This window comes from Macrobrachium nipponense, chromosome 37 (assembly GCF_015104395.2).
Source record: "Macrobrachium nipponense isolate FS-2020 chromosome 37, ASM1510439v2, whole genome shotgun sequence".
NCBI lineage: Eukaryota > Metazoa > Arthropoda > Malacostraca > Decapoda > Palaemonidae > Macrobrachium > Macrobrachium nipponense.
In genome coordinates this window covers 41869165-41895117 of record NC_061097.1, presented here as the reverse complement: position 1 = coordinate 41895117, position 25953 = coordinate 41869165, and the positions used below count along the sequence as shown (strand labels likewise).

At 36.4% G+C, this 25953-nt stretch overlaps 1 protein-coding gene across 1 annotated transcript in view; it reads left to right on the top strand.

Moving 5' to 3' along the window:
* LOC135209355 (protein bicaudal C homolog 1-like) overlaps nucleotides 1-25085 on the top strand; it is a 60146-nt gene extending 35061 nt beyond the window's left edge. Inside the window, exon 19 of the mRNA XM_064242054.1 lies at nucleotides 25075-25085. Coding sequence (XP_064098124.1) covers nucleotides 25075-25085 — 11 coding nt within the window. The remainder of the gene's footprint in view (nucleotides 1-25074) is intronic.
* The last annotated feature ends 868 nt before the right edge of the window (nucleotides 25086-25953 follow it).

Genomic DNA, 25953 nt, shown 5'->3' with positions numbered 1-25953 from the left:
GCGATATCCTTGGAAGGATACCAGCGGGGGGACTCCTCATCGAAGGAGACTTGAACTGCCAGGTGTGATTTACATGGATGGGGTAAGAGGGTAGGCGACGGGGAATGTTTCCAACTGATGGACAAAGGAGTTTCCTGCTTATTGATAGAAGCATCATAACCTCTCTCTCTCTCTCTCTCTCTCTCTCTCTCTGTCATCGTTTATGTGATGGGGAAACTCTCATATTTTATCTACGCCTAAAAATTCTCTCTCTCTCTCTCTCTCTCTCTCTCTCTCTCTCTCTCTCTCTCTCTCTCTCTCTCTCGCTCTCTCTCTCTCCATCCGAAACAATTAGACTTTTACATATAGTCAATTGTCCTCAGTGTTTGAGTAGCCATCAAATCAGACATTTTCCTTTTAGTTATTCCAGGTTCCGGATTAACTCGACGGCGGCGGAGATTCTTTTGAAAAGAAAAAAAAAAACAGGGACAATTCTTTTCAGTCTCGTTTTTTTCCTTGTGGAAACAGTTAAAAAAAATGGTGGAGGGTGTTGGCAGCGTCCTTTCGGCCTGTAGTTGCACCCGAGAGAGAGAGAGAGAGAGAGCCGAAATTCTCTTATCTCAAAAGCCCAGTCTTCCAAAAGACTGCTTTCAGTTCTGCCTCACACACACACACACACACACACACACACACACACACACACACACCCAACCCCCCCCTTACTTTCTCCTCCTCCATTCCCCCACACTTTCTCTCTCTCTCTCTCTCCTCCTCTCTCTCTCTCTCTCTCTCTCTCTCTCTCTCTCTCTCTCTCGAAATATAATTAGCATTTCAATTACACTCGTGTTCGAAAACACTTCAGGACGGATTTAGAGACCGAATGAAGGAGATGGATGGGAGAAAAAAAACATGACCTGGGGAGACTTCGAGAGAGCTAAATCTTATCTCGCATATTCCTTTACATCGAAGGATCTGAGGACAATCTCGCGTCCTTGATAGCAGCCTATGATTAATTTGGTTTGTGGGCGATCAAATGTATTGACATTGACCTAAAAGCTGATGTATTGTAGTATATATGCAAGTTATCCACGAATTTATTACGTTTTTGTAGTAATTTTAAAAATGCTTGATATATGTAGTTAATATATGGCAAGTTTATTCCACGAATTTATTACGTTTTGTATCATTTTAAAAGCTGATGTATTGTAGTATATATGCAAGTTATCCACGAGTTTATTACGTTTTGTACTATTTTAAAAGTTGATGTATTTTAGTATATATGCAAGTTTTCCACGAATTTATTACTTTTGTATAATTTTATAAAAGTTGATGTAGTGTAGTATATATCCAAAAATTTAATACACTTTGTATAATTTTAAAATATTTGTAATGTTAAAATGTTATTCATCAAGTTAAAATGCTATCACTTATAAGGTTAAAATATTATTCATAATGTTAAATGTTAAAATTAGGCAAGTTATCCACAAATTTATTTAGTACGTTTTTGGTATAATTTTTTTAAATTTTTAAATTTATTATAATGTTCAAATGATTATTGTCAGCAAGTTTAAAAATGCTAATCATTTATAAGGTTTAAAACATCATTCCATGATGTTGAGAATATTACCATCATTTATAAATGTTTAAAACTTATATTCATAATGTTTAAAATATTATTCTATCATTTACAATGTAAACCATTTTTCATAAAAGTATACATTTTTTCATATAAGAGGTTAAAATATTACTCATAAAGTTAAAATAATACTATCATTCATACTTTTAAAAAACTATCATTCATAAGTAAAATATTATTAGTTATTTATAATGAATGTAGGTATGACCTATTCGTATTTCAGGCATCCTTGCTTTAGAGTTTAAAATGCACGACAAAAATAAGCGCGCATATGCTCGCGCCAAAGCGGCCATAATCGCATGCAAATGCATTTTGCAAAATGCATAATGCATAAATGTCTCTGTAAAGAACAACACTTTTACCATAACTTGAATTTTCCTTAATCCCCAGAAGAGAGTAAGTTTGAAGACGGCCTCTAGCAAACACATTTTCAGAATAATTTATATCTTCAATGTAAACCCACACTACCTCACTAAAAACAACCTAACAATATCTTTATAACCCCTAATATTGCTGTAAGATCTTATACAAACCACATTTTTTCATGAATTTCTTGCTTTCCAAACTAATGCTGATAATATATATATATATATATTATATAATATATATATATATATTATATATATATATGTATATATATACGTATATATATACGTATATATGATAAAAAATATATATAATATATATATATTATATATATATATATATATATATATCTATATATATATATATATATATATATATATAATATATGTATAATATATATATATATATGGTATATATATATATTATAGATATATATATAATATATGTATATATAATATCCTATATATATATATATATATACAAAATATACCTATAAATATATATAAATCCATTATATATATAGAATATATATATATATATATATGGATATATATATATCAGGCATTAGTTTGAAAGCAGAATTCATGAAAAAATAAAATGTTTGTTTGGTATAAGCTCTTACAGGTTTGTATAGATATGTATATAAATATATATATATATATATATGTATATATAGTATATATATATATATTATATCCATATGTTATATATAATGATGATGTAAGCATAATGAATATGTGTGTCTTATATAATATATACATCCCTACTATATGTGTGTTGTTGTATATATGTATGTAGGTATATATATATACTATATATATATATATTATATATATATATACATATATCACAATTCAAACACCGGTTTAAATTTAAAATATCTATATGACATATCAAACAGTCAAAAAAAAACAAGTCTGAATTGAGTTGACAAATTCTGCAGCAACAGTAGATCTCAAATAATGGAAGGGGGATATTCAAGTTATAAAAAAATTAAATAAATAAATAAAACATCATTTGGACTCCGTGTGTGTGTGTGTGTGTCTCGTCTCATCTCTCTCTCTCTCTCAGCTCTCTATAGCTATGAGGAAAGAAAGGGAAATTGAATTGGGACCACTTCCAGAATATTGAGAGAGAGAGAGAGAGAGAGAGAAGCGTATTAGATTTCCGCCTGTACTTTGGGATCAGACTTAATTATTATTCATTCTTCTTCTTCCTTTCACGAACCGAATATATACTCTCTATTATGTTGCGTTACAAAACTCAGGATACTATTTATTTGCCCATTCGCTTGATGGAGAGGAGTTCTACATTTTTTAAGTGGGGGGGCGGGGGGAGGTGGTCGCGGGTGGGGTGGGGGGCGGGAGTTCTACGCTATTCTTCAAACTGACGCAAAGACAAGATAAACAAAAACTATCTATCACGGAAATTCTCTCACTCGAAGTTGGACGGTAAAACTGGCACTCGAGAAGTAAAACTTCGCGAGGGGGTTCGCTTTCATGTCGAAATGAAAGCTCCCTGGGTAAACTTTCATAAATACGAGAGGAAACTTTGTCTAAGGCCCCTCAGAGTAAAGTGAGGACATTCACAAAGTCCTTCCTGAGTTGACAGCGAACTATTTTCTTTAGAGATGGTTCATTTAATGATTTTAACTATACTCAAGGGGAATCATAAATCTTCTATGGGGAAAAAAAATCTCTCTCTCTCTCTCTCTCTCTCTCTCTCAGTAAGATTCGGGATACTAAAACTATTAATATTGAAGCACAAATTACTTATAAATAAATATTATTTCTCTCTCTCTCTCTCTCTCTCTCTCTCTCTCTCTCCAGTGTACTCAAAACCATAAACAGCCAAACAAAAATTATTAATAAAAAAATAATAACTCCTATATACGAAATCAGCATCACGTTAGCATCAATTCTCTCTCCTCTCTCTCTCTCTCTCTCTCTCTCTCTCTCTCTCTCTCTCTCTCTCTCGGGCCTATCTTTAAGGCTTTGTAGGCCTAAGACATCTCTCTTGAGTACAGTATACGAAAGGGCGCCTTTATGGAGGAACAATTCCCCATCCTAATTTCTCATGGAATTATACAAAGGAATTCGTTGATTCCTACAACATATTGCTGGAATCCATTTCTGAATTCATTTTCGTAATTATTATTAAACAAATAAATGAACTGAAATTACGATTTATAACTTTATTCGTCTTTGAATTAGATTTAAAATTAATATTTATGACTCATCGCCCAATCACGTTACATTTCTACTTTTATTCAGAATTCATATATAAGTCCCTTTCTGTTCCCTTGTTAATTTCTCTCTCTCTCTCTCTCTCTCTCTCTCTCTCTCTCTCTCTCTCTCTCAAAAACGCATTCTCTTAAGACGAATCCTAATAAATAATAATGCTTCTTTCCATTTACTCATTAAACCAAAAAAATAACATTAATAAAGAGAAAATGAAATCGCTTCTTCTTTATGATTTCTGTCTCATCGTTTTTGTTTACAAAAAAGTTTCTTCTTCTTCTTCTCCTCATTTATTTTGAGAAATGATAAACGACTTCTTTTCAACTTTAATTCTCCGTTTGATGTCAAGAGTTTCTTTGTCCAAGCAAACGATGCACGCAATAACTCACTTTCATTAGTCATGACAACAAACAAACAAAGGGTCTTTATGTAAACAATGAATGCAATAACTCATTTTCATTTGTGTAAACAAAAGCACAAACGTAAACAAAGAGAGTTGGGGTTCTATTGGAGGATGGATAATCATGTTTCTAATCTTGACTAAGAATCGCGAAGAATCCTTAAGAATCTTGACAAAGAATCACGAAACAAACTCAAGAATCTTTATGGATCTTGACAATGAATGGCAAAGAATCTTGACAAGCAATGCCGAGGAATGTTGACAAAGAATCTCAAAGAATTATATAATGAAGAATTTTAACAAAGAATACAGAAGAATCCTTAAGAATTTTTAGGAATCTTGACAAAGAATGACAAAGAATCTTGACAAAGAATCCTTAGGAATTTAGACAGAGAATCATTAGGAATACTGACATCGAATCCTTAATAATCTAGACAAAGAATCCTTAAGAATCTAAACAAAAATCCATCAGAATCTTGACAAAGAATTCCTAAGAACCTAGACAAAGAATTCTTGAGAATCTTGACAAACAGTCCTTAAGAATATAAAAAAAGACTCCTTAAGAATTTTGACTTAGAATCCTTAAGAATCTTGACATAGAATCGTTAAGAATCTAATCAAAGAATCTTTGGGAACCTTGGCAAAGAAGCCTTAAGAATTTAGACAAAGAATCCTTACGAATCTTCACAAAGAATCCTTAAGAAAAGATAATAAAGTTTATGAATATTGAATGAACGGAAGCTATGTCAATTACTTAAATTCTCTCTCTCTCTGTCTCTCCCCGAGATAAATCTAATTTTATATATATCTATATATATAGCTTTTTATATTGAGAGAGAGAGAGAGAGAGAGAGAGAGAGAGAGAGAGAGAGAGAGAGAGAGAGAGAGACGAACCTACTGATAAAAGTATAGAGAAAGTTCTTTCCACTAAACGTAAGAATATAAAAAGCAAATAATGGATAAATTAATACAAGTAAATTAAATAATAATAATAATAATAATAATAATAATAATAATAATAATAATAATAATAATAATATAATAATACATTTCAGAGCAGCAAGACCACTTCGAAATCGCGAACCTCCGCCAAGGTTGAGTAATCCGCTCCCCGCCCCCGTCATAAGGTCCCATTCTCCCCAAAACGTTCGGGAAAGTATTGATCTAAATATCCTACTTCCTAATCTCTCTCTCTTCTCTCTCTCACTCTCTCTCTCTCTCTCTCCGAAGTGGCCATTTCCTCTTCACACTTTTTTGACAGGTAATATTTTGGACACTGCTCCATTCAGCCTGAGAGGAGTGTGAATTTCACAATTTTCTTATTGCGTCCGTTCTTCCAAAATCCTCAAACATCTTCATTTAAATGGGAAGGACACTTTCTTTTCTTGTTACCTCATTTTTATCAAGGTCTAGAGATTCACTTCTACGTATATTTCCTAAATATGCAACCCCAGGCTGGAAGAAGGCATTAAATAGCCCTTCCAGTTATCACTAGGATAAAACGCAATCACGACAGGGATAAGATCACAGGAACTAAGAAAATAAAAAATAATGAAATTCCTTAATGAGAATTCATATCACTACCCTTCGTTAAACGGGACTTATGGCAATTATCCAATAAGGTGCTTCTGACCCCGAGTCAGTCCCCAATTAAGACAGGGAAGAAGACCACAGGCATTCAGAAAGTTACCCCCCCAAAAAATAAAATAAAATTAACCTCCCTAATGAGAATCCATGAATTCCCACATCTCACAAAAATGTAATTTCACGACCCACAACTTTCACCCCACCGAGAGATTATTATTATTATTATTATTATTTTTTTTTTTTTTTTTTTTTTTTTTTTGCTGTATCACAGTCTCCAATTCGACTGGGTGGTATTATATGTGTTGGGGTTCCGGGTTGCATCCTGCCTCCTTAGGAGTCCATCACTTTTCTTACTATGGTGTGCCGTTTTTTTTTTCTTAGGATCACACTCTTCTGCATCAATCCTGGAGCTACTTCAGCTCTAGTTTTTTTTTTTCTAGATTCCTTTTTCAGGGATCTTGGGATCGTGCCTAGTGCTCCTATGATTATGGGTGGGACGATTTCCACTGGCATATCCCATATCCTTCTTATTTCTATTTTCAGATCTTGATACTTATCCATTTTTTTCCTCTCTTTCTCTTCAAATCTGGTGTCCCATGGTATTGCGACATCAATGAGTGATACTTTCTTCTTGACTTTGTCAATCAACGTCACGTCTGGTCTGTTTGCACGTATCACCCTATCTGTTCTGATACCATAGTCCCAGAGGATCTTCGCCTGATCGTTTTCTATCATCCTTCAGGTTGGTGCTCGTACCACTTATTACTGCAAGGTAGCTGATGTTTTCTTGCACAGGCTCCAGTGGAGGGCTTTTGCCACTGAATCATGCCTCTTTTTGTACTGGTTCTGTGCAAGTGCCGGGCATTCTCTTGCTATGTGGTTTATGGTTTCATTTTTCGTATTGCACTTCCTACATATGGAGAGATGTTATTTCCGTCTATCGTACTTTGAACATATCTGGTTCTTAGGGCCTGATCTTGTGCCGCTGTTATCATTCCTTCAGTTTCCTTCTTTAGCTCTCCCCTCTGTAGCCATTACCAATTGTCATCGCTGGCTAGTTCTTTAGTCTTTCTCATGTATTGTCCGTGCATTGGTTTGTTGTGCCAGTCCTCTGTTTCTTTCTGTCTTTCTCCTGTCTCTGTATATTCTGGGTCTTCGTCTACTTTTATTAGTCCTTCTTCCCATGCACTCTTTAGCCACTCGTCTTCACTGGTTTTCAGATAGTTGCCCCATGCTCTGTTTTCGATGTTGACGCAGTCCTCTATACTTAGTAGTCCTCTCCCCTCCTTCCTTTCGGTTATGTATAGTCTGTCCGTATTTGCTCTTGGGTGTAGTGTTTTTTTGTGTATTGTCATTGTTTCCTGGTTTTCTGATCTATGCTGGCGGAGTTCAGCCTTCGTCCATTCCACTATTCCTGCGCTGTATTTGATTACTGGCACTGCCCATGTGTTTATGGCATTTACCATATTTCCGGCGTTGAGTTTTGACTTGAGTATCGCCTTGAGTCTCTGCATATATTCTTTCCTGATCGTGTCCTTCATCTCTTGGTGTTTTATATCTCCTCCTTCCATTATTCCCAGGTATTTGTATCCTGTCTCATCTATGTGTTTGATGTTCCTCCCATCTGGTAGCTTTATCCCTTCAGTTCTCGTTACTTTGCCTTTTTGTATGTTGACTAAGGCGCATTTTTCTATTCCAAACTCCATCCTGATGTCCCCAGATACAATCCTTACAGTCTGGATTAGGGTATCTTTCCTTGATGCTCTTACCATACAGCTTGATGTCGTCCATGAACATCAGATGGTTGATTTTGTTGCCTCTTTCTTGAGTTGGTACCCGGCATCCATCTTCTGTAGTACTTTTTGTCATGGGAATCATGGCTACTACGAAGAGTAGTGGGGGACAGTGAGTCGCCCTGGAAGATCCCTCTCCTGATATTAACCTCTGCTAGTCTTATTCCAGAGCTTGTAAGTATTGTATTCCAGTTGCGCATTGTATTTTTGAGGAAGCTGATGGTATTTTCCTCTGCCCCATATATTTTCAGGCATTCTATTAGCCATGTGTGTGGTATCATGTCGAAGGCTTTCTTATAGTCTATCCATGCCATGCTTAGGTTGGTTTTTCCTTCTCCTACTGTTTCTCCATTACCATTTTGTCTATCAGTAGCTGGTCCTTTTGTGCCCCTACACTTCCTTCTGCAGCCTTTCTGTTGGTGGGGGATGGTGTTTGTCTCCTCTAGGTAGTTGTATAGCCTTTCACTGATGATACCTGTTAGTAACTTCCACATTATTGGTAGGCAGGTGATAGGCCTGTAGTTACTGGCTATATTTCCCTTACTCTTGTCTTTTTGTACTAAGGATGTTCTTCCTGTGGTCATCCATTTGGGTGCTTGTGATTTGACATACAATGCTGGAGTTGTTCTGCTATTCGTGGGTGGTTAGGGCCTTGAAGTTTTGTTTTTTGAGCCAGTATCCATGGACTTCATCGGGACCTGGGGCTTTCCAGTTTGGCATTTTTCTTTAGTTGGTGTCTGACTGTGTCTGTCGTGATCTCTGTGAATCTTTGTTTTTATTCTCCCTGCTTCTCCTTGACTTCCTGGAGCCATGTTGCATGTTTGTTTGTGTGATACCGATTGCTCCATATGTTTTCCCAGAGTCTCTTACTTGGGTCGGCTTCAGAAATTTCTGGGTGGTTGTCTTCCCCTCTTCCTTATGTTGGCTGTATAGCCTCCCCTTGTTTTGTTTTCCTTACCTTTTTTCGACGATCTGGTTGGTTCCGAATAGGTTGTTTGTTCTGTTGGTATCCCTTATTCCTGTTCAATGTACCGTTGGATCTTGTGCTTTGGCCTTAAGCCTCTGTTTTTACATCTTCATTGTTGTTGTTAGTCCCCTCCCTTGTACTTTGTATTTCTCGTTGAGTTCCTCCTTGTTTTCTTGCTTCTTAGCCTTTTTTCTGCCATCTCTTCATTTACCTCAAGTAGATCTCATCACCTGATTTTTGCTCCAGGCGCCTTTTCCAAGGAGGTTTGCTGGTTTCTGTTGGGTTGTTGGTTGTGACGGTGGTGTTGGTGTTCGAATCCCCATCAGTTTCTGCTACTAATCTTGCTCCTGCATATGTCAAGTTATTTGTTTCTGTGATACTGGTGGTGGTGTATTAGGCCCATTATTTCATTGACCTCACTTGTTTTCTCCCTTAATTTTCTTGGTGTTGTAGGCTTTCATGGAGGGGATCTTTGTTCTCTCTGTATCTGGCTCCATCCATTGCTAATCTTTTCTACCCATTCCGTCCTCTCTGTGACTTCGTCGGTGTTTCTTCGTGCGTCGTTGTTTTGATACTTCATCCTCCCTGTCGTCTTCTGTGGCATCGTCTCTCAGTTCGTCTTCGAGTAATTCGTTGTCGTGTGACATTTCCCTTTCCAGTTCTTCTCTTTCTGTTGGGAGAGCCAGTTCTTTTTCTTTATGTTCCTTACTTGGTCTGCCAGCCTCTGCTCTGTTTGGGGGGTGTTATTCCTCTCATTCCAGATGTTGATCAATCTTCTTCTATCCTCCTCTCCCGTCGGGTTGCTTCTGATGTAGCATCTCCATATTTCCTTATTTTCTTCTCTGTCCATTTCTTCCTTTTTTGCCTCTGTAGCTCCAATCTCAGGCTGTTGATTACTGTCGTTGTGGTAATCAGTTGCTTGGATGGACGACCTCCAAGTACCTGACCGTCTTCCCCCTACAATTGGGTTGAATACCTGGTTGCCGGACGAGGCTCCTCTGTTGCCAGAGGTTCCATTTACGTCGTTCGTCGTTATTATTCCTTCATTTCTTTCCATCATTGCTGAGTTTTGCTATTATTATTATTATTATTATTATTATTATTATTATTATTATTATTATTATTATTATTATTATTATTAACTTCTCCAGGAACCCCACTTCGAAAACATCTGGGTAAAAGCCGTCTAAAAATAATTATTTTTACTAACCGAATGATTTTTCGCAACCTGGAGATTATTATTATTATTATTATTATTAAATCCTCATAGTAGCACGAGTCTTCAAATGGAGAAATAAATCCACAGTTATGTAAATGTACAATTATTGAAATTTAAAAGCAGCAAGGATAGCTTTCGGGAATCTGTTCGGTTCCCCTTATCAAACTGACAAGTTGATTGGTACTCCAGCAAAGTAAACATAACAGGAGTCATAAATTAAATAACTTGTTTATGAACAATGGAACCGGTCGTCAAGCATAAATCAGGCAATGCCATCGTTTTCTGATGAAAGCCCCGCCAGTCGTCTGGAACGTCTAATTGGTCCTTGCCCAATGCGGTCGTTTTGATGGTTTTCTTCAACAGCATAGAAGGCGCCGGCAGCATCGGTTACTGGAAGTAGCAGAGTTACCTGAACGGGAGAAAGGGAGGCAACCGCACCAATAGATGTGGCTAAAGAGACAACACTATCATAATGGTCTTTATTCTTAAAGCCTTTTTCTCTCATTCTTGCCAATTTATGCATGGAATTTGTTGGAGTTGAAATTTTACAGAACTGAGAACCTTCACTAAGACCCATTTTTTGGGTTAGGTACGTAGATGATATTTTCATTATTTTTAAAGGTAACCCTTCAAATTTTGACAATTTCTTTCGGTAAATTAATAGAATCTTGCCCTCGATCAAGTTCACAGCAGAACACAAAACAGATGATAAGTTGCCGTTTTTAGACATACTGATCTTCCATGACCCCGTAACTTTCATTTTTAAATTTCCAGTATATCGTAAAGAAACCAATGCAGAAACATGCATTCATTTTTTCTACTGGCACAGTAATAAAGTCAAAACTAACATCTTAGTCAATTTTGTTTTGAGAGCCCTGAAAATTTGCGACCCCGACTTCATTGACAGAGAACTTAAACACATTGAAGATGTTTTCAAAAATCTTTGTTACCCTTCATATTTTATTAATAACGCATTTTAAAAAGCCAGAAGAATATTCTACATAGATTTCTCTAAAATAAATGACAAAAAGAAGTTTACGAATTGTCTTGCACCCCCTTTTAATCCTCACTTAGACAGAATATGGAAAACTGTTAGCAAAAATCAGAATGATAAAATAAATATAGTCTATAATTATAACAACACCATTAAAAGACTTCTTATACATAACAATACCACAACCAATCACAATAAACATGTTGGTGTTTACGAAATTCCCTGTTCAGCATGTGACTAAATATTTCGAGGAAAGTGGTACAGGGTTACCCACTAAAACCGGGGAACACAAAAGAGCAGACCAGTTGCATGCGGAAAACAATGTATTAGTAAGTCACTGTCTTAAGCTCGATCACCGCATAAATTGGGAAGAATCTAAAGTAATTTTTTAGAAGTAAAGATGTTGGTATAAGAAGGCTAGCGGAGGATGCGGGGATAGACAGCGGCTTTTCTATGAAGGCAATAAATCTTTCACACACGAAGATAAATTCACCAATGATCTTATTTCCAAGAAATATATTAAAGGCTTCAAGAATAAAGACCATTATGAGAGTGTTGCCTCTTTAGCCGTCTGATGCTGCGGTTGCCTCCCTTTCTCCCGTTCAGGTAGCGCTGCTACTTCCAGTAACCGATGCTGCCGGCGCCTCCTATGCTGTTGAAGACCATCAAAACGACCGCATTGGGCAAGGACCAATTAGACACTCCAGACGACGGCATTGCCTGATTTATGCTTGACGATCGGTTCCATTGTTCATAAACAAGTCATTTAATTTTTGACTCCTGTTATGTTTACTTTGCTGGAGTACCATATCAACTTGTCAGATTGATAAGGGGAACCGAACAGATTCCCGAAAGCTATCCATGCTGCTTTTAAATTTAAATACATGTACATTTACATAACTGTGGATTTCTTTCTCAATTATTATTATTATTATTATTATTATTATTATTATTATTATTATTATTATTATTATTATTATTATTATTATTCCTTACCTTCTCCGGGATCCCCACTTCGAAAACATCTGGATAAAAGTCGTCTAAAAATAATCCTTTTTACTGACCACAAGACTTTTCCCAACAAAGAGATTATTATTATTATTATAATTATTATTATTATTATTATTATTATTATTATTATTATTATTATTATTATTATTATTATTATTATTATTATTAACCTTCGCCGGGATCCCCACTGCAAAAACATCAGGCTAAAAGTCGTCGACGACACGAATGTCGTCATCTAGTCCAACCAGCCATTGAGAGGATGATAATGATGCTTTTGGATGAGCACTGAGCAGGTTACCGCCATCAAGGGAAGTCGGTCGTAAAGGTATATCATAAGAGTTATATTATATGAGTCTGCCTGACACAGGCCAGTAATGGGGAAGGGTTTCATATGAGAGAGAGAGAGAGAGAGAGAGAGAGAGAGAGAGAGAGAGAGAGAGAGAGAGAGAGAATCATTTCCTCTCACAACCTTGAGCGTCAGAAAGCAATATCTCAGAAATTAAACTATTTTGTTTAAGAAATGACGAACTAATAGACTTTTTTTAATATTTTGTTTAAGAAACGACGAACTAATAGAACTTTTTTTTAATATTTTGTTTAAGAAACGACGAACAAAGAACAAATAGACTTTTTATAATATTATGTTCAAGAAACGACGAACTAATAGACTTTTTTTTAATATTTTGTTTAAGAAACGACGAACTAATAGACTTTATTTTAATATTTTGTTTAAGAAACGACGAACTAATAGACTTTTTTAATATTTTGTTTAAGAAACGACGAACTAATAGACTTATTTAATATTTTGTTTAAGAAACGACGAACTAATAGACTTTTTTTAATATTTTGGTTAAGAAACGACGAACTAATAGACTTTTTTAATATTTTGTTTAAGAAACGACGAACTAATAGACTTTTTTTAATATTTTGTTTAAGAAACGATGAAATAATAGACTTTTAATATTTTGTTTTGTTTAAGAAACGACGAACTAATAGACTTTTTTTAATATTTTGTTTAAGAAACGACGAACTAATAGACTTTATCTTTTTTTTGTAGATATCGTCGTTTTTTTATAAGAATAAATAAAGAAGCAAAAATAAATACCTTTAGTTTTCTGTAAAAGAAAACTATTGAGATGGATTTTTGTCCGTCCGCCCTCAGATCTTACAAACTACTGAGGCTAGAGGGCTGCAAATTGGTACGCTGATCATCCAACCTCCAATCATGAAACATACCAAATTGCAGCCCTCTAGCCTCACTAGCTTTTAATTTATTCAAGGTTAAAGTTACCCATGATCGTGCTTCCGGCAACGGCAACAGCAAAGGCCAACCACGGCCAGCTGAGAGTTTCATGGGTACAGCGGCTCATATACAGCATTATACCCAGACCGCCGTCATACTTGTTTACCTTTACAAGCAGCTCCTCCTACACCGCTGTCAGAACTCAAGCGGGAAAAGCTCTAGAAAATAATTAAATCTGTTATGCCCAAAGTCTTCTACTACCAGTCCCCTCATCTCTCTCCCCTATTCCTGCAACAACTTCCTCTCTTGTCAGACATTCTAACATAACATTCCTCCACACACTATTTTCCAATTTCTCATTTCTATTTCGTCTGAAGGATCTCGGGTTTCAAAAAAGAAAAAAAAGACTCCTTCCAATCCCTGTAACTCTTCCTTGGTTCCCGAAACAAAGCAAAAAGGAAACCAAATTCTCAATTATTCTCAATCCGGAGTGTTGTGTTGTGTCTCTTCTTAAGACTTTTTTTTTCGTATGATAACTGCATTTTCCCTTGTTGTTGTATATTTCTTTCTTATTCTTGCGTCTAAATCATTCCCCTTTACCCAGTATTTCTTTTCATATATTTTTTCTTTTTTCGTTTTTCTTTTATGATCGTGTTCTCTCCCTACATCTGCTAAATTGCTTACTTTCGTCTGATCCTCTTTACTTTTATTTCTTTTTTTTTTATCATTTCACGCACAATCTGGTTTCTTTATTTGTGAGCTTATGTCAACAAAGAATATCTTCCGTTGTAATCATTGGTGCAAGTCATACTTTGGTTCCACTTCAAAATGTCAGAGAATTCTATCTTTTCGAAGCTAATTAACTGACTTTCCACAGCAAATTCTACCTTCTCGAAAAAAATGAGAGAATTGCCCGGACAAATTCCATCTTTTCAAAGCTAACCGACTGAATTTTATTGACAAATTCCATTTAGTCGAAGTTAATGTCAAAATTCCCTTGGAAAATTCTATCTCTTCTAAGATAAATGAGAGAACTTTCTTGACAAATGCCATCTTTTCAAAGTTAACTGACTGAATGTCATTGGCGAATTCAATTTTTTCGAAGTTGACGACAAAATTCCCTTGGAAAATTCTATCTATTCGAACCTAAAGGAGACAGTTTCCTTAACAAATTGTTGGGAGAAAGTTAAGGAAAGTCAGATGAGAGGAGGTAGAGTCGAAAAGAATGAAAGGGGTCGAAGGGACGTCCCAAAGAACCTTAAAAAGAGAAATTGAGGGTAAAAAAAGGTTTATTTAGAAGGGAAAGAGGAGGGAAATCGCGCAGTTGCTAAACGAAACAATATTTTATGAGGGTTATGGAGAGTCAGATGGAAGAAAGAGAATGTGAACAGAGGTACTTACAGTCGGAAAAATTCCTCAATCAATATGACTGAACTGTAAGTTTATTTCTTACTACCTGACTGTAAGTTACCTAACTACCAATGGTACCAAAACCCTCCAACCACAACCCCCCTCCCCCCACCACCACCCCTTCATTTACATTTACATTTTTTTTATTAATATATATATATAATATATTTTTTTTTTTCCACAAAGAACCTTATAAGGGATGCCTAAAGTGTTTTTTTAGAAGTATTACCTGTTTCTCTCCAGAATCATTCCTCAACCAATATGTCTTATTTATAAGTTTATTTCTTACAACCTGACTGTAAGTTACCTATCTACCAATGGTACCAACCCCCTCCAACCACAACCCCCCTTCCGCCAACCCCCACCCCCTTCATGTACCGCCTTCCCGCAATAGTATAAAAATAAAACAAGCACGTCCAGAAAAAAATTACGTATTCGACAAAACAACTTTTTTTTTATTAACAATTTTTTTCTGGGTTCCTACGAGGCGGAAATCCTGAGTAATTCGGACCCAGTTCCCTTTAATAACCGAAGCTATGACGCGTTTTTTTTCCAAGCGGCGTTGGTTTTAATCAACGCATCGCTAATTGAGATAATTTTTTTCATACAAATGTGTGTTTTTTTATTTTTTTTTTTTTTGACAAGCTCTGTCTCGGCATCTCTTGCGATGAAATTCTGTTATGTTATGGATGTGACTGCTATGTATATATATTTCATTTTATGCGACATGTTATGAAGTTTCTGTGTTTTATTTTAACTTTGTATAGTCTGTGAAAAAGGTTTACATGGTAAATAGGGAAATATATATATATATATATATATATATATATATATATATATATGTATATGTATATAAATATATATATATATATATATATATATATATATATAATGTTTTTGTTTACCAAAGTTCTGAATAGCTGTCGCCTTATATAATCATTTAATTGTCTTGTTCTTGTGTCTGAGCAAATTGACTTAATCTTTTTTTTTTAATTGTACCCATCTTTATGCTTGTTTGGGAAGGTTACTCATTCTCCAGGTGTGCCGGATTCAAGGAACTAATCTCCTTATAATCCCTATCTGTCAATTATACGACCTTTCTTGTACTGTCAATTCTTCATGTATATGTCAGTTTATCTGCTGAGTAATGGACGTTTGAGTCGAAAGATCTTGCAGAAACTCCGTTGTTTATTTTTCCCTCGTTATTATACCTTTATTTATAGATTTATCACGTTCAAACTTTCGTGATTCAGTTATCAATACCTATATATATAATAAGTATATATATGATTATATATATAGATATATAATATGATATATATCTGATAAGTATGTATATTAAGTCATATCTATAATATGATATTATGTATATATTTTTATATTATATATATCTATAATTATATATATATCTATGTGTGTGTCGTGTGTGTGGTGTGTGTGTGTTATGTGTGTTGAGTGAAGTTTCTCTAAGATACCATAATTATAATATATATATATATTATATTATATTATCTATTATAATATATATAATAATATATATCTATGTAAGTTCTTTATATTAATTATATATTATACATATATATATATTATTAAAAATAAAAATCACGTACATATAAAACCTTGTAAATATAGTATAAATATATAATCCAATATACATAAAATAATGTATAATAACCTATTATGTATAAAAAGAAATACCATTGTATAATGCATATATATATATATTATATATAGTATCTGGTATAATATAGTATAATATCTATATAATATATACTATATATAAGGAAAGAAGAGAGAGAGAGAGAGAGAGAGAGAGAGAGAGAGAGAGAGAGAGAGAAACCTTATCTTTCATCTGATTGGCCCCTACACACCCGGAAAGGAAATGTGTGTTGTGTGCCCGGAATTAGCTCGAATCAATTCAAATTCGTACTTTTTGGAAAGATTAATAAGTCAATCAACTACATAAAACCAGAAAGGCGAACGGACTTCGTCTACACTAGGAAGACAAATTCGAGTTTGTGAATGAAGTTTCCCAAAACAAATGTTGATCGTTTTAAATACCCCAACAATGCTCTCTGTTTGTACTTCTTTCATCTTTGATAATACTTATCGGAATTATAAGCAACTAAGCCTGAGATCCAGATGGGAGGAACCAAATGTAGAAAGTTCGATGCCTTATTTCTGAACATTCCCGGATGCAGTTCGAACATCTCTCTCCTCTCTCGTCTCTCTCTCTCCTCTCTACTCTCCTCATCTCTCTCTCGTCTTCTCTCTCCTCCTTTCGTGACTGTGACCGCAAGCAAGAAGGCAATAATTTATCAGGTAGGCTTAAGGTGGCTCTCAAACATATTATTCGCATCATTTAAGGGCTAAATATGGACTTGCTTATTTTTTTGTAGGAATATTCTCCCTCCCTCTCTCTCTACTCTCTCCTCATCCTTCTCCATTGCTCCTCATTCTTCATCCTCTCATCTTCTCTGCGTCTCCTCTCTCTCTCTCCTCCGTTTGTGATTGAGGAATACAAGGAAGGAGGCAAGAACTTATCGCAGGTCTAAGGTAGATCTCAAACATATTATCGCTCATTAATAGTGTAAATTATGGGACCATTGTTCATCCTTTGTAGGAAATATTCTCTCTCTCTTCATCTCTCGGCGTTCTCTCCGTCTCTCTCATCTTTCTCTCGTCCCTCATCCTTCTCTCCATCCTTCTCTCCTCCTCTCTTGCAACTGTCGAATTTACCTCTGAAATTAACGATTTATAACTTTAATTCGTCTTTGAATTAGATTTTAACTTAATATTTATGACTCGCGAAAACCCAATCACGTTTACATTTCTTACTTTTTATTTCCATAATTCAATTATATAATCCCTTTCTGTTACCCTTGTTAATTCTCTCTCTCTCTCTCTCTCCAAGGTCTCTCCTCTCCTTCTCTCTCTCGTCTCTCGTCTTCATCTCTCTCTCTCTCATCGCAAAAACCGCATTCTCTTAACACGAATCATAATAAATAATAATTGCTTGGCTTTCCATTTACTCATTAAACCAAAAAACATAACATTAATAAAGAGGAAATGAAATCGCTTCTTCTTTTATGATTTCGTGTCCTCATCGTTTTTTTGTTTATACAAAAAAGGTTTCTTCTTCCATGCTTCTCCTCATTTATTTTGAGAAATGAAATAAACGACCTTTCTTTTCAACTTTAATTCTCTGTTTGGATGTCAAGAGTTTTGTTTGTTTTCCCCAAGCAAACGATGTCCCACGCAATAACTCTCACTTTAATTAGTCATGACAACAAACAAAACAAACAAAGGGTCTTTTATATGTAAATCAATGAATGCAATATATCTCATTTTCATTATCTGTTAAACCAAAAGCACCAAACGTAAAAAAGAGAGTTGGGGTTCTCTTGGAGGAATGGGTAATTTATCGGTTTTCTAACCTTGACTAAGAATCGCGAGGAATCCTTAATAAGAATCTTGACAAGAATCTCGAAACCAAACTCAAGATGATTTTGTTTAAAAAAATGGGAACTCTTGACAATGAATGGCAAGAAGCTTTGACTAAGCAATTGCCGAGGGAATGTTGACAAAGAATCTCAAAGAACTTATATCAATGAAGAAATTTTCACAAAGAATACGCAGAAGAATCCTTAAGAACAATTTTTATTTATAGGAATCTTTGACAAAGAATGACAACAGAATCTTGGACAAAGAATTCCCTTAAGAAATTTAGACAAGAGAATCATTAGGGAATACCGGAAGCAATCGAATCCTTAATAATCTAGACAAAGAATCCTTAAGATCTAAACAAAAATCCATCCAGCAATCTTGGGGGACCAAAGAATTCCTAAGAACCTAGACAAACAGAATTCTTGAGAATCTTGACAAACCAGTCCTTAAGAATTATAAAAAAAGACTTCCTTAAGAATTTTGACTTAGAATCCTTAACGAATCTTGACATAGTAATCGTTAAGAATCTAATCAAAAGCAAATCTTTGGTGAACCTTGGCAAAGAAGCCTTAAGAACTTTTAGACAAAGAATCCTTACGAATCTCAAACAGAAATCCTTGCAGCAAAAGATATAAATTTTTATGAATAATTGAATGAACGGAAAGCCTTATGTCAATTACTTAAAATTGCTCTCTCTCCTCTCTCTCTCGTCATCGTCTCCACTCAATTCTTGCTCTCGTCATCTCGTCTCTCATCCTCTCCTCTCCTCTATCTGGAGCAAAACAATTAATAAGATGAAGCAGCAAATGTTATTTGTTTTCCGGAATAAAGATTTTTAGAAAGATAAAAATATAGAATGACACATTTTATTATTCGACGCCTTTCCTTTCTCTTCTCTTTCTTTCTCTCTCTCTCTCCTCTGTCTCTCTCTCTGTCTCCCCCTCCCCGAAGATAAATCTAATTTCCTTTCTCTCTCCCTCTCTCTCTCTCTCTCTCAATCTCTCTCTCGTCTCTTCTCCTCCTCTCTCGTCTCATCTCCCCGAGGAGATAATCTAATTTTATACTCGAACCTATATATAATACGCTTTTTATATTGAGAGGAGAGAGGAGAGAAGAGAGAGAGAGAGAGCGTAGAGGAGAGAGGCGAGAGAGACGAACCTGCTGATCAAAAGTATAGAGAAAGTTTCTTTCCTCCACTAATAACGTTAAAGAATAACATCAAAAAGCAAATAATGGATTAAATTAATACAAGTAAATAAATTAAATAATAATAACACAATAATAATAATAAATAATAATAAATAATAATAACAATAATAATAATAATAATAAAATTACCAAAAAATTTCAGAGGCAGGCAATCAACCACTTGTTCGAAATCGCAAACCTCCTGTCAAGGGTTGAGTAATTATACCGCTCCCCAAAAAGTTCGGGAAAATATTGATACTAAGTTATCCCTACTTCCTAACACTCTCTCTCTCTCTCGTCTCTCCTCTCTCCTCCTTTCTCGTCCGAAGTGGGCCATTCCCTCTTCCCTACTTTTTTCGACAGGTAATTTTTATTTTGGTGGCACTGCCTTCCATTCAGCCTGAGAGGATTGGTTTGAATTTCAACAATTTTTTCTTATTGCGATCCGTTCTTCCAAATCCTCAACATCTTCATTTAAATGGGAAGGACCACCTTTCTTTTCTGGTTTTACCCTCATTTTTTTAAATCAAGGTCTAGAGATTCACTTCTACGTATATTTCCCTAAATATGGCAACCCCACCGGGCTGGAAGAAGGGCCCCAAAAAAATTTTTTAAAAATTGTTTTAAGCCCTTCCCAGTTATCACTAGGATAAAAACGCATTCACGATAGGGATAAGAATCAATAGGAACTAAGAAAAGTGTGTGCGTCGCTGTGTGCTAATTAAATTCCTTAATGCGAATTCCCATATCAAGTACCCTTTCGTTAAACGGTACTTAATTGGCAATTTATCCAATAAGGGGGCTTCTGACCCCGCCGAGGTCAGTCCCCAATTTAAGAACAGGGAAGGAAGACCAAATAAGGCATTTCAGAAAGTTTGCCCGTAAAAATAAAATAAAATAAACCCTCCCTAATGAAAGAATCCATGAATTCCCACATCTTCCAAAACAAACTGTTAATTTCACGACCCACAACTTTTCACCCCACCCACCGAGAGATTGATTATTATTATTAATATTTATTATTTTATTATTATTATTATTAGTTATTTTCTTCCCCAGTTTTGATTTTTCCCATTTTTATTGGGGTCGCCGTTTTCAGGATGAGCCGTTTTCCATCTATTTGTCTAATCCTGTGCTTCTGCCTCTCAATTCCCTTCTCATGTAAGTCCCTCCTCTCACACAGTCCCCTTTCCATCTCTTTCTTGGTCTCCCTCTTTTTCTTCTTCCTTGGCCCCTGAGGGGGTCCACCCCCATAGTAATGTCTCCCAGCATGGTCCTTCATCTCTCCCATCAACCAGGTTGTCCATGAACCATCTCAGCCTCCCCTCCTCCTGCAACTTTCTTTGATACTTCCCCTGTGTGTTAGTTGAACCCCCTTATGTAGTCATTTCTGATCCTATCCACTTCTTGTTCCCCCAGAACATCCACCTAAGCATTCTCATTTTTCTGCCACATACCATCTTCTTCTGCTCTGCCTTTTCTCATTGCTTCCTGTTTCCTGTACCAATACAGCTTTGCTTTCTTGTCTTACCAACCGTCTTGGTGAAATTTTCCTTTTAACCGCTACGCGGCACCTCTTTTGTTCCACAAAGAACTCCCGAGGCCGCTCATCCAGTTGTTCCCAGCCTGGCCTGTACCCGATGGTTTTACTTGAATTACTTCCATACGTTCCTTCCAGCCGTTAACAAAAGATCCCAAATAAATACTTAAACTTATCAACTCTCCTTATTTGCTCTCCCACCAAGCTGAATACTTTGCTCTATCATCCCCCTCAGTGGTGGAGTACACATACATATTTTGGTCTTGGTCTACTTTTCTCCATTTCCTCTGTCCTCCAGTACTTTTGTCTCCATCTTTCCAATTTCACTTCCAGATCTTCCCTTGCTTCTCTGCCCACACAGAACAATATCATCCCGCATACATAATTGTTTTTGATGGTCCCCATGGGGGGGGGGGGGGGGGGTTACTGCCCTTACCTTACTTCCTCTACTTTATGAACATCCATCACTATGGTAAAGATAAATGGGCGCTCAGAGCCGACCCCCTGGTGTAATCCTACTCTCACCTCAAACCTTTCTGTCTCCCCAACACTGCTCCTACACCTCTGGCGTAAATAACATTTCTTGGTACATCTCTTTGCATCAGCTCGCACAATGCCCCTTCTCTGGCAGCCATCTTCTTCCCTTCAGGCTTGCCTCCAGATAAACCTGCTTGGTCTCGGGACTCGGTCATAAGAAGCCCTTTTCAAGGTCAATGAATGCCATATGGTAAGGTTCCCTTGTCTTTCCCCGAATTTATTCTTCCTTTCTCCATTATTTTTTTTTTTGCCCCCCCCCCCCTCCCCAGACAAAATATACCATCTGTTGTTCCCCTTCCCCTTCATAAATCCCATCTGCTCTTTTAACCTACTTTTGTACTTCCTTCTTCTCTCAGTCATAGCATCTATCATCCATTCCAGTTCCATTCTTTCCAAAGTGTGGGAACATGCAAATTGTAAGATGCCCTATAATTACCAACACACTGTCCTTGGACATCGCCGTTTCCCTTTAAAAATTGGGATCAATTAATAGCTCCCTAAAGTCCGCCACTCATTTGGTATCTTTTCCTGTTCAAGGAACTTTATCATAATATCCGTAAAAGTATATCCACTCCTTCATCTCCTAATGGCTTTTCCATGCCTCCAACCGGGGATCATGTCTTGGTCCGGTTTGCCGCTTCCCTCATTCTTCATCTTCCTTCAGTGCATTTAGTACCTCTTGCTAGAAAACCGTGCATTACCATGCCAATGTTTGTCGACTTTGCCCCATTTACCTCTCTTATTAGTTCTATTATTTTCTTCCATTAACAACTGTTTCGAAATATTCTTTCTCCATCTCTTCACAATGGTCTTTCCCTCCACTTTCTAAGCACTACACCCCTCTTGATCCCTTTATTTGTTTGATATGTGGCTTTCTTCATAATCTTTGGATGCTCTTATTTCTAACCCTTTGATTAGCTTGAATCATCTTCTTTAAATTCCTTCCTTTGTCCCCACGCTCATTATACCATCCATCATCGCACTTGGTTGTTTGGGGGGGCCTTTGGGAAGCTTGGGCTACCACCTTTTTAATTTCACCCCACCTTGTTTTTTCACTCATCTGTACCTCTTTTCTGTCCTTCCACTGACTGTGACTCTTCCCCATCTTTTCTTTGCCTCCTTCTTATCTTTTAACGTACTTTTCTCAACTGTCTTCATCCCACCACCAAAACCTCTCCTTTTCTTCCCTATGGTGCAGTGTGATGTCTCTCCTAGCAGCTCCTTTCCATGCCTTCTTATTACTGCTCTGGCCTGATTTCATTGCCCACCATTCCTTGTAACATCGCTTCAATCCCTATTATCAATATCCTCCAAAACCCTCCTTTCTTAAACTCTCTCTTCTTATCCCCTTCCATTCTGTAATTGGTACCATTTAATTTTCCTTAATCCCGTTTAGCTTTTGGTTTTTTTGTTTTCTTCCTTTTCCTTTTCAACTTCCAGGTCCATACGTAGCGCCTGTGTTGTGGTGGGGGCCTACATGGTCGCCTGGAATAACGTTTTGCAGTTTCTTGACCTCCTCCACCAGGATTTTAATCCGTTTTATACAAGAAATTAGTCAATCTGGAGGGAATCTTCCCCCCGCTTCCTCTTATGTTAATTAGGTGGTTCCCTTTTCTTCTCAAAGAATTGTTTTGTTTCATTTTGCCATGTTCGAATGACACAGCAAAGTCCCACTTACACTCTCTCCTTCTGGGTTTTCTCTCCCCAATTCCATGGCCCCCCATGCCCCGCCCTCCCAAGTCGCCTCAATTTTCACTTCCGACATGGCCCATTCAAATCTGCCCCAATCTATCAACCCTCTTCATGCCTTCCTTCCAGTTTCTTGCATTATTCCATCCATTGTCCCTCTCCAGAAATTTCCCGTTCTCTTCTTCTGGTGCAAACCAACCTTTGTTTGGTTCTTTATATGTCGTGTTGTAGTGACACATTACAAGAAGTGTGTCTCCTCCATAAACTATCTTCAATCTGGATGAATAACGGTCATTCTTTTCTATGCACTTCTATTACCGGGTATTCTTTAGTTTCACTAAGACAGTACTATGATCCAACTCCGTTTTCTACCTTTGTTTATTTGCGTCCCCATCCAACCATAATATAGCTTTATATCCATCCTCCAACTTCTTTAGCTTTAATTTCCTTTCATCCGCGTTTCTTGGCACACACCAAACAACATCTACTTTCTTTTCTCTCATCAAGTCGAGCCAATTTCTCTACCTCTCCCAGTCATGGACCCAACATTTTAGCTGACATACTCTGAACCCAATGTGACCCGTCGCTTCTTTAAGCTGCACCCATCCGCTCCCTGATGCAGTGAGCCCCTCGCCTTACCATCAGAGTTAGGGCGATGTCTTCTGTGCGTCCGTTTACGGAGTAACGCCCCATCATTACCTCTTTCCCAATATTTCGTCTCAGTTCCATTTTTTGGTTTTTGGCACAGATTTTTAACAGCCGGATGCCCGTTCCTGAACACCAACCCTCCCCTATTTATCCGGGCTTGGGACCGGCAATCCATATTATTTAATTTAACCCTTTTTGTTCCCCTTCCAGGAACCCGACTTCGCAAAACATCTGGTAAAAGGTAAAAGCCGGTCTAAAAATAATTATTTTTACTAACCTCAAATTGACTTTTTCCCAAACTGGAGGATTATTTATTATTATTATTATTATTAAAAAATCCTCATAGTAGCACGGAGTCTTCAAATGGATAAATAAATCCACAGTTATGTCAAATGTACAGTGGAAAGTTAAATTTAAATTTAAAAGCAGCAAGTATACCTTTCCGGGAATCTGTTCATTTCCCCTTTATCAAACTGACAAGTTTGGATTGGTACTACCAGCAAAGTAAAACCATTTAAAAAACAAGGAAAAGGGTTTTTAGGGGAATTTTTTACCCCATAAATTTAAATTACTTGTTTTATGAACCAATGGAACCGGTCCGTCAAGCATAAATCAGGCAATGCCATCGTTTTCTGATGAAAGCCCTACCAAATCGTCTGGAAACGTCTAATTGGTCCCCCTTGACCAATGCGGTCGTTTTGATGGTTTTCTTTCAACAGCATAGAAGGTGCCCGGCCAGGCAGCAATCGGGTTTTTTAACTGGAAAGTAGCAGAGTTTACCTGAACGGGACGAAAGGGAGGCAACCGCCGCATCAAGATTGTGGGCTAAAGAGGACAACCAACTATCATAATGGTCCTTTATTTTCTTAAAAGCCTTTGTCTCCCTCCAGTTCTTGCCAATTTATGCTGGAATCTGTTGGAGTTGAAATTTTACAGAACTGTGATAACCTTCACCAAGACCTATTTTTTTTGGGTGAGGTACAGTAGATGATATTTTTCATTATTTTTTAAACAGGTTAACCCTTCAAATTTTAAACAATTTCTTTCGTTCTATTTAATGGAATCTTGCCCTCGATCCAAGGTCAACTCCACGCAGAACAACGAAACAGATGATAAGTTGGCCGTTTTTAGACATACTGATCTTCCATGACCCAGTAACTTTCATTTTTAAATTTTCCAGTATATCGTTAAAGAAACCAGTTGCAGGAATCGTACATTCATTTTTTCTCCTGGCCACAGTAATGAAGTCAAAACTAACATCTTAGTCAATTTTATTTTATTTTGGGAGACCCTGAAAATTTGCGACCCCGCCCGACATCCATTGACAGAGATCTTAACACAAATTGAAATGATTTTCAAAAATCTTTGTTACCCTTCATATTTTATTAATAACCACATTTTGTAAAAAGCCCAGAATAATATTCTACATAGATTTCCTCTAACTTTTAAAAAAAAATGACAAAAAGAAGTTTACGAATTGTCTTCCACCCCTTTTAATTAATCCTCACTTAGACAGAAATACGGAAAACTGTTAGCAAAATCAATCGAATGATAAAATAAATTATAAGTTCTATAATTATTAACAACAACCATTAAAAGAACTTCTTATACATAACAATACCGTACAACCAATTCACAATAAACCATGTTTGGTGTTTTACGAATTCCCTGTTCAGAATGTGACTAAATAAATTTATGTTTTCGGGGAAAGTGGTACAAGGGTTACCCACCCTCAAAATCGGGAACACAAAAGAGCAGACCAGTTGCCATGCGGAAAACAATGTATTAGTAAAGTCACTGTCTTAAATCTCGATCACCGCCATAAATTGGGAAGAATCTAAAGTAAAATTTTTTAAAAGTCAAGATGTTTTTTAAGTATAAGAAGGCTAGGTTGGAGGGTGCGGGGATAGACAGCTGGCTTTTCTATGAAGGCAATAAATCTTTCACACACGAAGATAATTCACCAATTGAATCTTATTTCCATGAAATATATTAAAGGCTTTAAGAATAAACACCATTTATGATTAGTGTTTTGTCTCTTTAGCCAACGTTTGATGTT